This window comes from Macrotis lagotis, chromosome 2 (genome assembly GCF_037893015.1).
Source record: "Macrotis lagotis isolate mMagLag1 chromosome 2, bilby.v1.9.chrom.fasta, whole genome shotgun sequence".
In the NCBI taxonomy this organism is placed as follows: domain Eukaryota; kingdom Metazoa; phylum Chordata; class Mammalia; order Peramelemorphia; family Peramelidae; genus Macrotis; species Macrotis lagotis.
Genome location: NC_133659.1, coordinates 16357698 through 16374164, shown reverse-complemented (window position 1 = coordinate 16374164; position 16467 = coordinate 16357698). Strand labels below are relative to the sequence as shown.

At 39.7% G+C, this 16467-nt stretch overlaps 1 protein-coding gene across 9 annotated transcripts in view; it reads left to right on the top strand.

Annotated features, from left to right (window-relative positions):
• Nucleotides 1-16467, top strand: part of PATJ (PATJ crumbs cell polarity complex component) — a 331197-nt gene that overhangs the window by 277712 nt on the left and 37018 nt on the right. For all 9 annotated transcript variants that reach the window (XM_074221287.1, XM_074221289.1, XM_074221288.1 and 6 more), the window contains 2 exons: nt 1121-1254; nt 15707-15790. In XM_074221287.1, coding sequence (XP_074077388.1) covers nt 1121-1254; nt 15707-15790 — 218 coding nt within the window. The remainder of the gene's footprint in view (nt 1-1120; nt 1255-15706; nt 15791-16467) is intronic.

Genomic DNA, 16467 nt, shown 5'->3' with positions numbered 1-16467 from the left:
ATGCAAAATGAGTTCATAAAAAAATGGCATCTTTTATTTCCACAACCTCCATTTCCTTCTCCCATTTAGCAAAACTTCCCTTGTTATAAAAAGTAACAGATTGCTTGCCGTTTTAGGAAGGCGAAATATGTAAAGGAGGGAGGGAGAAGAATGTAGAACTCAAAATCTTACAAAAAACTAATTTTGAGAATTAATTTTACATGGAATTGGAAAAAATTAAATTTCATCTAAAAAAGAGCAACTAAAAGAATAACAAAATAAAACAAAATAAAGAATAAAACTGTTCAGTAAATCACTAAAAGCAATGTTCTATCCCATGCAGACTGCCCCTTCTGTGGGGAAGGTGACAGGATGGGTTTTCTCATCCTATTCCAGAGTCAGGTTGAGCATCATCTCCCTCCAAGCCCTTTTTGTACATGTGCTTTCCATTGACACAGTCTAGTCATTTATTCAACATTTTCTTCTTTCTTCAAACTTCACTTGGCAACTATCAATTATTCAATCAATATGCATTCATCAGACACTTACGAGGTACCCCGTAGAATGCTACGTCTTCCTACGCTTGGCTGAATGCTTCACATTCATCATTTCTTACATTTCAACAGGATGCCATTTCATTCATGTACCACAATTTGTTTAGCTGCTCTCCAAACTGATGGATGTCTTTTTACAAAAAAGAAAAACCACAAACCACAAAACTAATGAACCTGCTGGATCATTCTTTTTTGGTATTTTAATTGTTTGGGGAAGGGGCTCCATATGTTCCTTAATTTATAAAAAAGTTTTCATTACTGTCATGTTTTTCTGTACAACAATGTGAACCTTATGATATGGCCATTCCCATTGTGAACCCTCCCTAATAACAAGAAAGAAAAAAACTGATAAAAAGCAATTGATAGAAAAGCCTGTGTTTAAGTATTTCTATATTTAGTGCCCATAGTTCCTCTCTTCTTTCCCAAAGAGAAAAATGTGTTTTGTTGTGCAATCTCTTTAATTTAAAAGTAATTGGTGATTCTTCCCTCTTTTTCTCCCTTCTTTCCTTCCTTCTTCTCTCCCTCCCTCCCCTCCTCCTTTCCTTCTTTGCCTCCTTTTTTCCTTTCTTTCTTCCTTTATTTTTCAGGTGGTTTGCAGGTGCCACTGTCTGTGGATCCAGCCACTTGCCCCATTGTCCCTGGCCAAGAAATGATAATAGAAATCTCCAAGGGACATTCTGGCCTTGGTCTAAGTATTGTGGGAGGAAAAGATACTCCGCTGGTAAGTCTCTAGAAGGGACATATCTCTTTAACTTAATTTCATCATGGTTTAGTTTTCCTGAAGAAAATCTCCTATGTTGTGGAAAACCTATAAAATCTGATAACGCTGCTTTTGAAGGATGTTTTTCTCTTAGGTGTTGTCCAAGATACTCTCTGCCAAAATGGAGGGTAGATTGCATGGAATCTCTTATTCTGTTCCCCTTCTTAGGGACGTGCCAAGAAGTCTTGGACTCTCCTCCCAGACACACCTCAATGACAGATGTTTTTCCCTCAGTGTAGTCTGGTGGATCCCACCATTCATTATCCAAGGTTAGCCCAAGGATGTGGCCAATGGGAACCAGTCTCTTACTCAGTCTGGGTCTCAGTCTTACAGTTCCTTTTAACCCCCCCTTTAAAATCAGGGGTTAGGGCTCATTTCTCTCCATATTCTGATAAATTCGAAGATTCTCTGGTTCTTGTGAGGATTGATCTGACTAGGAGCCATGAGTAAACCTCAGGTCTCAAACACACAGACTCACCCAAGTCACCATGGTGGTTCAGGGAAAAGAGGGCTGGATTTGAAATCCCAGGATCATAAGTATGTGACTGGGAAATTCCATGACTTCTCTGGGCCTCAGTTTCCTGCTCTGTAAAATGAAAGGTTAGACATGACAATTCTGAGGTCCCTCCTGACACTAAGCCTATGATACTCTGCTTCTGGGTGAAACATGATCATGAAGTCATCCTTCTGGAGGTCAAAGGGTTTTCAGTATCCAAGAGTCCATCTTCCCTCACCCTGCCACCTCCCTCCATGAAGGAATTAAAAATACTGCTGTCAACTGGTTGAGTGTTAAGGCTTAGCTTGGCCCTCATTTCTGGGGCATCCAAATTGTGCTGAATTTCAATTCAGGAAGATCTGAGTTTGAATCCTACCTCAGTGAATTATAATAGCCCTCATCACATAGGCTTTTGAGTGGATCCATTGAAATAATCTCTATAAGGCTCTTCTCAGCCTTAATGCATTCTCTAGAAGCTTCAGGTCATTCTTTATTCCTTTTTCTGTGGGACAGGGGTTGTCTGGCCAGGAAGTTGCTTGTTCATTAAATAATCTGCTTTTCACTGAGATGAAGCCATCCCCCAGCCCAGTCTTCCTTGTCACCTTCCTGGGCACTCGGGTTTCTTCTTGTAACACTCAGCAGGCATCTACCCTGGGATCTCTGTGTAGCTGATCAGGGCAGGAGACAGAGGCTGTTTCTTCTCTAACTTGTCATTGGTGCAGTGGAGAAAGAGCTGGTTCTGGAGGCAGACACTCTCATTAGGCTCCCCCCTCTGATATGCATTTCTTGCAGTTTCCTCTGCTGTAAAATGAGGGGTGGGATCCTGGTCTCCTCCAGATTCATGATTCCAAGTCACTTAACCTTGGACTTCAGTTTCCTAAGCTATAAAATGAGCAGGTTTGATTAGATGTGCCCTTACCCCCAGATATAGTACATTAAACTCTGACAAAATCTCAGAAAAGAGGCAAAATTTGTCCAAGACCCAGTTCCCCCAGGCTCCATGAGGCTATGGATACTTCATAAACCCTCTCTCTTCTCTGGCATGAGGATGCATTGCAAACAGTGTATTTATGGGTATTTAACCAATATTGACAACTTCCTCCTTTACTGAAACCAAGAATCTGGGATGGGGAGAATTTCCTAAGAGCTGTTTGAAGTTCCATCTATCCGGTTCTTGCGCAAATCGGAAGTCGCGCTCAGAAATGAGCTCTTTAAAAGGAGACATGGTGTAGGCTTTTCTGTCCTCAGGCATTCATCCAAAGCCATATATCTAACTGGTGATGTATTACTCTGAGATTAAATTGTGGATGGGAAAAAGAAGTTTAATGGGTAAAACCACTGATAATTGGAGAAGTTTTTTTCCCCTTTTTTCTAATATTGTCAACGAACAAGCCACATGATTGCTGCTCTGGGCCATGTTCTATTCAATACTTTCTTTGGACCACATCCAATTAGGAAGAAGGTAGCTAATGTGAACTATGAGGGCATCTTCAATGAAATTCTGGAAAATGTTAAGGCTCTAATATTATCCATATTTCTACATGTGAGTGGAAGGCTTTTCTTCATCGGTAGTAAGAGGGTGGGAACATATGGATTCTGGATCCTCTTCTTTCCATCAGGTTGAGTGGCCTATGAGCTCATCAAGAGTCAGTAGTGTGATCTGGCCACCAAGAAAACTATTGTGATCTTAGGTCCGTTGAAAGAGGCCAAGGGGTGGGTAGGTGGCATAGTGGATAAAGCACTGGCCCTGGAGTCAGGCGTACCTGGGTTCAAATCCAGTCTCAGACACTTAGTAATTGCCTAGCTGTGTGGCCTTAGGCAAGCCACTTAACCCTGTTTGCCTTACAAAAACCTAAGAAAAAAGAGGCCAAGAGGGGGCAAGTAGGGGTGCAGTAGATAGAGCACCAGACCTGAGTTCAAATCTAACCTCAGACACTTAATAATTGCCTAGCTGTGTGACCTTGGGCATGTCACTTAATCCTATTGCCTTAAATAAATAAAAAAAATTTTAAAAAGCAATTTAAAAAAAAGACAGAGGCCAAGAGTCTAGAATGAAAGCTGTGATACTCCTCCCCCATTCTGTGTACATATTGCTAGGAGCAATGTTTTTCAAATTCCCTCAAACCTGGGACCTTTCATCTAGATAGGCTCCATTTTTCTCTCTTTCCAAGGTCCAATCATTCCCTCAACTTGTTTCATGATTTCAGTCCCTGCCCTTGAGCCACCGAGTTGGTAGGGGTAATCGAATCCACAGGACAGAACATCGTACCCCATCTTTCCTGATGGCAGTGAAACTTAGTAATGATGATCGGCATGGAAACTGCCGCTGACCCTTTTTCCATACTTTCTGAATGCTCGTAGGAGCCCCCTCATCTCCTGGCCTGAGCCTCACCCCAGAGCTATCCATATCTCCCAAAAGCTTAAGTTTGGTTTCTGTGGTCACTTTGTGCTTTGTTGAATGCAGCCCTTCAACTGTTAGCACAGATTCAAACCTCTGAAAAAAATCAATGTCTCTGGATCTCTTTATATCTAAGAGAGCCCAAGTGACTCGAAGGAGCGCCCATTGTTTTCCAGGTGACCAAGTGCTTTATTTGATTATTTCCCGCAAGATGAACTCCGTGCAGTATTTTTTTTAAAGTTTGGTTTGCTTTGGCAGTCCACCCCTAAAAGCTGAGCTTTCTCTGCCATTATTGCTTAAGTCATATATTTTTACACCAAACATCTTATTACCTCGGCTTTATTATTTTAAAATCAAAGCAGAGTTTGCAAATGTCCATGACTGCAGAGCAAAGGAATGTTAATGAATGGTGCCATTGAATAATCTAAGTTGGGGCAGTTCTGACCTTACAGAATATAACTGTAAGCAAAAATAGGAGGCAGGCTGAGTAAAATTTAAATAAATAAGAACCAGATGGAACCATAGGGGCCTATAAAATGTAATGCAAATATTATCCATTTCCCTAAAATAAATCTATATTTCAGTATGAAAAATTATATTCATATTGATGATGTGGGCAAACTCTCTTATGAAACTTGCCAAATGACCCCTGTCCATAATAAGATTTTGCAATTTCAATGGAAAACAGGCTCCCCTTTGACCTCACAAAGAGAAACATTTCACTATTGAAACCCATAAAATGGTCTTACATGAGACCACCGATTCATTCTCTATATTATATTGGCTGTTTTATTGCTGAGATATTTAGTTGAATGTTTCGGATTGCTGTTAATATTGGATGAACATCAGCAGTTGGGGTGTGAGAGTCTTGGGGCTGAGCCCAGTGGGAAGGAGAACCATTTGGTTCGTGGTTCCTTAAGATTGTCTTTGGGGAATATCTCCTACAGATCTTTCTTGGTCTCCTTTACACTCCCTATTCCTCACTGCCAGTGCCTTTCCTCTGAGATTGTCTTTCCTCAGTTTTGAGCACTGGAACTTGCTCACATAACTATGGGCTGATAATGTTAGACCTTTGTTCTCAAAGAAGTCCATGACATCAGGGAGGTGGTGTCATGACAAGCACGGAGCGGGTGCTGTGCCTCACTTTCTCCTCCGGAGTCTTATGGGTCCAGTGTCCAGATAGGAATCAGGATGACTGGAGATGGCCCTAGATGCAAGGCAGTCAGGGATAAGTGACTTGCCCAGGGTCACACAGCTAGTCAGGGCCAAATGTCTGAGGCTGAATTTGAACTCAGGTTCTCCTGACTCTGCAGTCAGTACTCAAAGCTTTGACCCTGAAGTTCCCCTTCCTACTTTAAGATTCTTGGATTCCTTAATCATGAAAATCTTGAAATCATTACCTGAGAGGGATAATTTCCATTTGGCCAATAGAGCAACCAGTTCATCAACAAACATTCCTGCCTTCTTTTTTACATCCCCAACACCTAGCACAGTGTCTGCCACTTGGAGGGTATTTATTTTTTTTTTAATGTATTTATTTATTTTGAATTTTACAATTTTTCCCTTAATCTTGCTTCCCCCCCCCCCCCCACAGGGGTCGGTCTGTTAGCCTTTACATTGTTTTGGAAAGTATTTATTAAAAGTATTCCAATTGGTTGGAAAATTCTGATCTCAGCATATGGCCAGGCCCATGCAAAGTTCTTAAGAAATGATTGTTACCTGGCTCACTGCCTGGCAGAGATACTCACCTCATACCTGACCAGGGATCCCTTCTGCCACATTTTTCCTTCCTAAGCATAAATTCTTGTCTAATTCTCCTGTGTTCTTTGATTTACCTTGGTGAAGAAACCTTTCCTACAACTCTCTGAGACCTGAGTTCTCTAAGCTAATAAAACCACAGGTTCAGTCCCTAGTCCTGCTGGAAAAGAAAAGATCCCATCAGTATTGATTACGCATTATCAGCTGCAGGCAATATTATGTCTGGCCCTTTAGTGATATAAATAAAATAGGCTGCAGGCAATACGTAACTCAATGCCACCACATATCATGATGTTTATGTTAAGTGTCTGCAGAAAAGGGCTTAGCCTCCATTAGAGGGCAGGCAACAGGAATCGCTGTTCAATCAATCCCCTGCAGACCTGGAAAGATCCATTTGCAAAATCCCTTCTAACCCCCACCCCCAAAAAAACCCCAAACAAATAACATTCTTCCATAAAAGGGTGATTATCAGTCCTCACAATTCGTGGGAGCCCTTCTTTGCAAATTCCCCAGTGCCAGGCTTACTGAAGATCTCTGGGCTTTCAAGTTTGTGATCACCATCCACTGGCCTCTTTGTGGTGCACCTGGCATGTTTATTAATGATACTCTTATCTACGTGTTGGCAGCTTTACCCAGAAGGAAAACGATGACTGTTTTTTTTTTTGTATCAGTCCGTGCTGAAACACAGAAATTCCCCTAGCTGCTGCTTCAGGGTTTAAATTCCCCTGAGAACCCTGAACCATTTGTGGGTTCACTGATAAAGAAGTCTATTACAGTAACTCGAGTCTCTCAGATTGATATATAAATCTGTATCAATACTGACTCTGGAGTCAAAAAACTTGGATTCATATCCCTCTTGGAGATGGTAGTTTATCTTTCTGGACCTCAGTTTCCCCATTGGTAAATAAGCTGGTTGGCCTCCAAGCTTGTGTCCCAGTGATCCAGGAGCTCCTTAGTAAAGCTTCTTGTAAGGTTACTGAGATCCAGGTTTTGGTTTGTTTTTTGGTGGGGTTTGGGGTGTAATTTTATACTTTTATATACTTCTATTATTTTATACTTTCTCTGTAATTTTATACTTTTTTCCTTCCTGCTCCTAATTCCCTTCTTCACCCCACTTCAGATACTGTTTCACTGCCAAAACTGACTCAGGAATAAATCCACTGCCTTCTTAATGAATGGACAGTTTGGTATGCATGTCTAACCATTAGAGCGGATGCTCTAAGATCACCTCAGACTTCTCTCACCACCTATCTCCTTCCTCTTTTTTTAAAGTTTTTGCAAGGCAATGGGGTTAAGTGACTTGCCCAAGGTCACACAGCTTGGCAATCATTACTTGTCTGACACTGGATTTGAACTCAGGTCCTCCTGACTCCAGGGCCGGTGCTCTATCCACTGCACTGCCTAGCTGCCCCCTCCTTCTTCTTTTCAGCCTAGGGCATCTTTCCCCTCCACACACTCTATGGTTTAACCATTGCATTTCTCACTGTTTCTCTCATGATGCAGAGGGAGGCAGGGAAGTGAGAGGGAAAGACACTGACTGCCCCCAGTGAGAATTGTCCCAAGGGCTATGGTAGTGTGTTCAGCTTAGGTGAAATTTCCCAGTAAAGAATGGATAATCATTTGTTTTGGGTTTGTGAGATTTCTTAAACTATTTTTTAATCAACAAAAATCTAGGTTCTCTGCCTCCCCTCTACCCCCCCAACCACTAAGACATTGAAAACCAAAAGGCAAATTAAATATGTAGAATCCAAGACACAAAAGTGCGTCTCCATTTTGTAGCTCATTGCTCAATCCTTTGTTAGTAGGTGGATACTCACCGCACCATGAATCCTCTGGTATCCTCATGGGTCGTGGAGACTTCTTATGTCTTTCAAAGTAGTCTGTCTTTACAATGCTGTGGTTATGGTATAAATTATTCTCCCTACTCTACTCACTTGCCTCTGCCTCAAGTCAGACAAGGGATGATCACTAGTGGAGGATGCTGTAGTCACATAGCACTGGGCTAAGTGACCCCTGATGTTCCCTTTCCTACTTTGAGCTTCCAGGATTCTTTAATCACAAAAATCTTCAAATCATCCTCTGAAAGGGGATGATTTTCATTTGACCAAGGGAGCAAACAGTTCGTTAACAAATGTTTGCCAAGCACCTATGGGGTGCCAGATAAAAATGATTTAGTCCATACCTTCCAGGTCCTCACTTTCTAATGGGGCAATCAGGGCCAGGGAAGGGAGTTGGCTCCAGAAAGTCAAAAAAAACTGGGGAATGGGACCAAAGGGAAATCAAATTTTAACAGAAGCAGTGGTCTGATTGCTATGTTTAGTTTCAAGCATGGTAAGAGGTGGAAGGAGGACAGATTTAGGAGACACACAGAACAGAGCAGATAGCAAGGTGGCCAGGACCGATGATCTGAGACTTTGATGGACTTTCCATTCACTCAATAACTAAGCAGTTTAGCCCAACTAGAGGCTGCTAGGTGACTCAGTGGGCCTGGAGTCAGGAAGCTACGGGTTCAAATCCAGCCTTGGACTATTACTAGCTGTGTGACCTTAGACCAATCACTTCACCTCTTTAAAAAAGATCATCTTAGCATCTACCTCATAGATTTTTATAAAAATCAGTTGAGATATCTGCATAGCCTTAGCACAATATCAATAAATATTCCCTTCTCCTTTTCTCCCTCACTTCCCTCAACTTCTTGGAAGGAATTCTACATTAACTCCCTACCCACCTCAGTGAAGTGGATATTTTCTCTGCCCAGGTGGTACTGATGCAAGTGGAGAAAAATAGGACTGGGGCAGTTGGCAGGGAGCCTGGGACATTTATGCAGTTTTATTGAAATAATCTGATACCCCAAATAGGTTTCCAGCTTCAATATGCTTCTCCCATGATCACTCTTGATGATGGTGATAATCCATAGTGTTTAAAGTTTGAAAAATACTTTACAAATATTATTTCATTTGATCCTCACTACCACCCTGTAAATTAAATACTGTTATCCTCATTTTAGAGAAAAGGAAACAGGTAAACAGCAATTAAGTGATTTGAACAGAGTAACACAATTAGTCAGTATTAGAGTCTGGATTTGAACTCGGGTCTGCCTGACTGTAGATCCCCATTCACTTTGCTGCCTTTTCTTCTCATTTCTGGCAAGTTAGAACTCCATTACTGAGTGCTTTGAAATCCTTAAATACTTCTATTTATCCCAGTGTCAGACCAGAAGACATTATTTATTCCAACAGTTAAAGAAAAGTCTCTTCAGTCAACACATGCCCCCATCCAGACAAATGACCTTAAGTCAGCCAGGCGCCACCAAGCAATTTAATAGCCTACCCTTCCATTCCCTCAAGCATCTGGAGTGCCTAAACGTAGAGCTTAATGGGATTCTGCCTGGGCTTTTTACTTCCTCACTTTTTCACTTAAACTGTTGGGAGATTAGCAAAGAGAGAGGTCGGGCGAAGTGGAATCCGTGATGGGATGTCTTGTCCTAGCAGATCTGAGATACTGCCAGTGATGGGGCCAAAGACTGCCTGGACAGTGGCTCTCTCACAAATGTTTCATTGACACAAATCAACCGAAATGGACTTGACTTGCTTCCCAAATGGTGAGGAAAGGGACGTTATCAGGGTCAGAATATTTATCATGACATTTGACCTGATTTTTGTTATAATTATCAAGAGAGAAAAGCCTTCCATTTGAACTCAAAAGATAAAAATCCCAATTCTGCCATCTCCTAGTTTCTTCTGTTCCTCTTCTTGGCTCTGTCCCTTCTCTGGAGTAATGGGTTTGGTTCTGGCCATCAGGGTTGAGGAAGGCACCCAAAGGCCTCATGAATGGCCAGTAGAACAGAAGACTCTGGGTCAGACAAGATACCTTGGTGCTGGTCCTCAGAGTGCAAAACTGAGAATTGTAGATGAAAGCTACACAATTTGGGATCAATGACCAGAAATCTTCCAAATCATGAGAGCAGTTCCAGTGTGGAATAGGCCATCTGGAGGGGTGGTCATCTTCTCCTCCTTACAGGTTTCCAGTCAAAGGCAGGACACATACTTCTCTGTCTTGGGATGCCTCAGGTAGTTAGGGGTCCTTTCCAACTCTGAAACTCTAATTCTGTGATACTTAGTTGACTTCAGGCAAATGACTTCACCATCTCAAGCCTCAGTTTCATCACCTTGACAGATGAGAATAAGATTCCTTAATTATATCTCCTTTCCAGGGGAATTGATTATGACAAAAGAGGACTATGGAACAGCTTTCACTGTTAGCTAAGGAAAGTCTTCCCCTTACATCGGGTCCAAATCTGTCTTTTCCAAACTTCCAGTCTTTGTTGTAACTTCTTTTCTTTTGTGGACAAGGTGAACAAGTCTAATGCATCCTCTCCAGCTAATTATCTCCAGTTCCCTCAATTGATGCCTATATGGTAGAAGGACTTTTACACAGTTCTTCAGTTTATCAGTGTTCTTCCTAAAATGTGACAGGTAACAAAAGCTGAACAGTATATTTTAGGTGTGGTCTGACCAGGGAAAAAGACAAAGGGACTAACTCCCCCTTAGTCCATGATAAGACTTCCTAATTTGACCTAAAAGCACTTATTTCCTGGACCTGCCAGGTCACTCAGTTTACTCCTGTTAAACTTGGAGTTCACAAAAACCTTCAGAACTTCTTCAGATAAAGTGCTATCTTACCTTATATTTAAGAAATTGATTTCTTAGATTCCAATTGTCAGAATGTGCCCTTATCCCTATTAAAGGCCATTGGATTCAATTTGGCAAAATGTTCTGGCCTATCAAGATCTTTATTTCCTGACAGTCATTCCTGATAACTATCCCTCCCAGTCACTGATCATCTCTACTGGGGTCAAGTACAGATCTCTACGCCTCTTCACAGAAAACCTCCTTCTGAGATGACATTAAACCAATAATGACTTACTCTTATTTTCTATCTCATTTATTTTACTTCTCTGCTTAGGAAATTTCAGTGGTTTCCTATTTCCTCCAGGATAAAATGCAAATAAATTTCCCTTTGTGGACATGCCCCTTTCCCCAACAGGAGTCCTCTCTCTCTCTCTCTCTCTCTCTCTCTCTCTCTCTCTCTCTCTCTCTCTCTCTCTCTCTCTCTCTCTCTCAGAAAAGATTTCAGCAAACATTAAAACAATCTAATGTTAGGTGCAATGTTGTGCACCTGCCACTCCTTGCTTCTGTAAAGAAGCAGGGGGAATTGTCTTTTCCTATCTTCTTTTTTTTTCCTATCTCTTCTTTGAGGTCAAACAGCTCCTATGCTTTATATTTTATACCTTTAATTATTTTGTGGCAGTTAAATTTCCTTGCCATTGTGACTCTGAATATTTTAATGTTGAGCACCTCACACAAATCATGCCCTTCGTCCTTATATTCATTATGTACATTAAGTAATATTCAGTTTAGTTACACTTATCATATTATCAGTGATTCAGTGCATTATTTCATATGATTATTAATAGTTTCTTTGAAAATTGGTTGTCTGTATCCTTTGATCACTTTTCTATTGGAAATAAATGTTCATCATTGATTTCTGCTGGTTTTCTACATGTCTTAAATATCAAGTGGTGGGCATCTCTTTTTCCCAGTCTTCAACTGCCTTTAGAAAGAACTGCAATAAATCTTTTTGTACCTATTGAGTTTTCTTTTTTACAGTTACCTCCTTGGGGTACAGTCCAAATAGTAGAAACTCCCAAAAGATATGGGAAAAAATTATAAATTCACAACTCCATAATGCATTAGGGTGCCAGTCTCATCACATTTCTACACATGTTAACCATTTTTATCTTATATAATCTTTGCCGTCATGATGTTTTATTTTGATTTGCATTTCTCATATTATTAGTAACTCAGTGGTTATTGATAGTTTCTTTGAGAATTGTTTGTCATACTCTTGGATTACTTCTCTATTGGGAATAAATTTTCATCATAGGAAATAGGGAAGACTTATTAGACATAATTGATAAGAAAGACTTTTTCCTAGATAATTACTTCCCCTATTATCTTTGATGCAATTTTTGCTAGTTCAGAATTCTTTAAGTTCTTTTAATCAATATTTGTAGTTGTCTTTAGCTATTGTTTGGTTAGAATTAATATTTTACCTATGGTTATAAAAATATATAATCCAATTCTCATCTAATTCTTTTATACTATGATCTTTAAATTATGCATCCACTTTAAATTTATTTTGCAATATGTTGCAAGATGCTTGTTTAGTCTACCTTTTATTAGATAGCTTTCTAGTTTTCCCCAAAATTCTTATCAAATAAAAAGATTGTTTTCTGCATAATTTATATTTTCCATTTTACTGAACATTGAATTTATTTCTGGTTCTTTTTAGTCAATTCTCTTGATCTCCTTTTTTGTTAACTAGTATCAAATGGTCTTGATGAATGCTTCTTTTTTGTTTGTTTTTGTTTGTTTTTGTTTTTACAAGGCAATAGGGTTAAGTGGCTTGCCCAAGGCCACACAGCTAGGTAATTATTAAGTGTCTGAGGTCGGATTTGAAATCAGGTCCTCCTGACTCCAGAGCTGGTGCTCTATCCACTGCATCACCTAACCGCCCCTGATGATTGCTCCTTGAAAATATATTTTGAACCCAAAGAATGCTAATTCCCCCATTATTCCTATATTTTTGCTATTTCTCTTGATGTTCAAGATATTTTGTTCTCCAAATAAATTTTCTTATTCTTTTATCTCACTTTGTAAAATATCCATTTGCTAGTTTATTTGGTAAATCATTAAATCTCTAAATTAATTTTGGGGCTTTGTCATTTTTATATTGGCATGGCCCAACCATGAGCACTGAAGACTTTTCCAGGAGTTTATGTTGCTTTTATTTTTTTTAAAGTGGCATTGTTGAGCATGCTTTGGGAGACTGAATCTCAGATATTTTATACATTTTGTAGTTATTTCAAATGGGACATTTTCCCTTTCTATTTTCATCTTTTATTTTGTATTATAATATAGTAATGTTGATTTTTTGAGTATTTCTTTTGTAGCCTGTAGTTTTGCAAACTAAATTAAACTGATTCTCTTGTATATTCTAAATTGTAAAATTTACTACTATTTTGACCCTAAATAAAGAATAAATAAACTACATGTGCCAATCTCCAGTGTTTATCCTAATAAGAAACAAATGGTATTAAGTCAATTTGTGCTAGCCCTCAGAGTTTGCTCTTAAGGAAGAACAACAAAGATTTGTTTAACATACATGTTTAATAGTTCTAAGCTCTGTAATCCAAAATATATATGCATAGAGGGGACTAGACTTTGGCCCCCAGAATGAGACCTTAGGACATAGATTTAGAAGAAGTAGATAAAGGACCATAGAATTATTGGCAGCAACCAGTGGATTCATAGCAAAAGTTATGGTTTCCTCCTTCGATTTTAGGATGTCTGCCTCTTGTTTCCAGGGACACTCATCAGGAGACAAGGAATGTCAGATAGTCAAGAGATTATTTTATCTTGTCAGGATGTCTAGGCCTTAGACACTACAGATTTCCAAAAACCATGAGATTCTTCTGTCCATCTTGTGCCATCTTGTTAGTCAAGGATTCATAGTTGCTATCAGAAAGATAATCAGGCAAATTTCCTGTCCTCCAAGGAAGGAGAATTTTGACACTTTCCACACTCAGATTTGAGTGAAAGAAGCAGAATTTGGCAAGAAATATAAGTTTAAAACATTCACTTTTAACAAAGTAAACCTTCATGTCATCAACTAATAGGGGTTGTCTTGTCTCCTCTTTATCTTTGTTTATTATTTTTGCTAGCATTTCAATAAAGCTTTTCATACTCTGTCTCCCACCTTTCTTTTCAACCTAAACTCACATTCTTCCTCCCTTACCACTCTATAGATTCCCTACAAATTGACCCTTCTTTCCTCTTTGATATCACCTCCCTCTTCTACCTTTGCCTAGGCTTTTCTTCATGTCTGAAATATCTTTGCCCAGGTTTTCATGCATATTCGCCTTCACATTCCTCTCTTAAATTTCCTACCTCTCTTCAAAGAACAAGTCAGCTATTCCCACAGGAGACTCATTTACTTTGTTCTCTAACCCCACCTCCATTACTTTGTATTTGCTCCATCCCATTTGCTATTTATTTTTCTATGAACATGTTTCCCCCAATAAAATGTAAACTCCTTGAGGGCAAGAACTGTTTGGTTTATTTTTTGTTGTTATTTTGTTTTAGTTTTTTTATGTCCCTGTACTTCCCCAGTGAATCTCTGGCACAGAACAATCATTATAAAGACTGATTGAATTGAAATAAATTTAATCTCTATGTATTTGTTACTATGTAAAAGAGTGTACCAGAAGTTCTGAAAGCAGCTTCCAAAGAGGATTCCAGATGTTGCTGGATCAACAGCAATGTCTTTGTAATATGCTCTCCCAAAGGGAAGGCTTTGATGTTTAAAAAAATTAATTATATTATTTTACAATCACACATGATACACTGTTTGCTAGTTCCTTGCAGGCATATACTGTCTGCTGTTTATTTTTTCCATATAGTGTACTGTACCTGGGCCAGTAAGTTCACATAAGTAAGTGAACCAATGGGTAATTGGAAGGCTAATGAATGTCCTAGCCAACATTATTTAATGTTTTATCAAGGCATTTTATTTTCACATCCCATCATTTCCCCTCTTTCACTCTCTCCCCTATCCCAATACTCTAAGTCTTCCTTTATAACAAAGAAAACCAGTTAAGCTAAATAAAACAACAGAATACCCTGGTCTGATAGCAAAATGCAACATTCTGCCCCTATGCCCCCCCCCCCCCATCTCTCCAAAGAAAAGAAGGCTGTGGATTGATTATCTCTCTCCAGGATCGGTTTTGATTGTTATAGAAACACTTCAACATTGTTTTATTGAACTCCATTATAACTCAATTCTTTTCCTTGTTTTATTAGCTTCCATTGTCATCGTTGATGCCAATCTTCCCATTGTCTCTCTGAATTCAACATACTGTTCTTTCTTACTAACATTATATGCCGTTACTTCAGGATACACAGTTTGTTCAGCCAGTCTCCAATCAACTCAGTTCTTTCTAGCTAACTAATTATCATACTGTATATTCAATCTCCATCCCTTCTCTCATTACTTCACATAAATTAGACCTCACAGGCTAACTAGCTCTGCTCCCCATTAAGCTTCAGATTCGAGTTTAATAGTCTGCCTCTGCCAAATTCTTAAATGTCCATAGAGATGCATAGCCTGGTTTCAAATTTTACCATAAAATGTGCATAAGATGAATCACAGTTCACCTACAGGTCATATGTGGCCAGCAACCACGGACAAAAGTGCCACTGAAGATGCTCCACACAAAATAGGCAGGAGCAATCAAAGGCAAGGAAACAAATAAACTGACCTTAAGAAATTATGCTGCTAAATATAACTTTGTCCATCTTCATAGCAGTTGAAGGTCACTTGAGCTATTTGCCTCACTGGTGGGGATTCAGGGTTCTCATTCAAGGTTGCATGCTCAGCAGGTAGTACAGTGACTGGCATGCATATCCAGTTCACATGCTTGTCATGGCATCACCTCCCTGATGTCATGGCCTTCTTTGAGAACAAAGGGCAAAACATCGTATCATTGCCTCCCTCAGCTAGAATGTAATCTCCCTGTGGGCAGGGACTTTTGTCTTTGTATCCCCAGCACAAGATACATAATAGATGTTTTTTTAAGTAACTTTACTGGATTGGATGGAAAATAATGAAAACTTGTTTGGGGCCATGTTTTTTGGCAGGATGCTATAGTTATTCACGAAGTATATGAAGAAGGAGCAGCAGCCAGAGATGGAAGACTTTGGGCTGGTGACCAGATTTTAGAGGTAAATGGTTTGAATTTTCCTTGAAATGTAATGCTGTGATGACTTCCCTTTAGTTCACAAAATGATCTTCAGGTAGGGGTTGGTGGACTCCTAGCTCCGAGGTCTTATGTTGCTCTTCACAGGATCTATTAATTCATTTTCTCACCAAGACCTCTGTTCTTCCTCCTCTCCCTGTCTCTTTCTGTCTCTGTCTCTCTCCCTTTCCCTCTTTCTTTCTTTCCCTTTCTTTCTGACATTCCAATATTTCTGCCAAGAATACCCCAAATGGGGTCATAAAGAATCACATGTGTTTGAAAGATGACTGAAACAACTGAGCAGCAAAGGAAATGCCCTCTAGCAGGGCAGATCGGTAACCCAAGATCTTGGTGCACTGCCTAGGTCACTGACAGACTGATCTTCCCCAAGTCACAGATCTTATGTCAGAGGTGGATTTGAACCTAGGTCCTTCTGACACTGAAAGTGGTTCATCATATACTATCTCCTTCTTTTGTGTCCACATTTGCTCCTAGAATTGGAAATCATTTTCCCAAGGCAGATATAATTAAGCTCTGTCAGAATGGGCAGCTCAGGCCTCTTACCCCTAATTTTCCTAGTCAGCTGAAAAGCTGGGCCCTTTTGTTGGCCCATCATACTTTCCCAATGGCTCCATTTCACCAGGTTTTTCTCATTTTTCATCA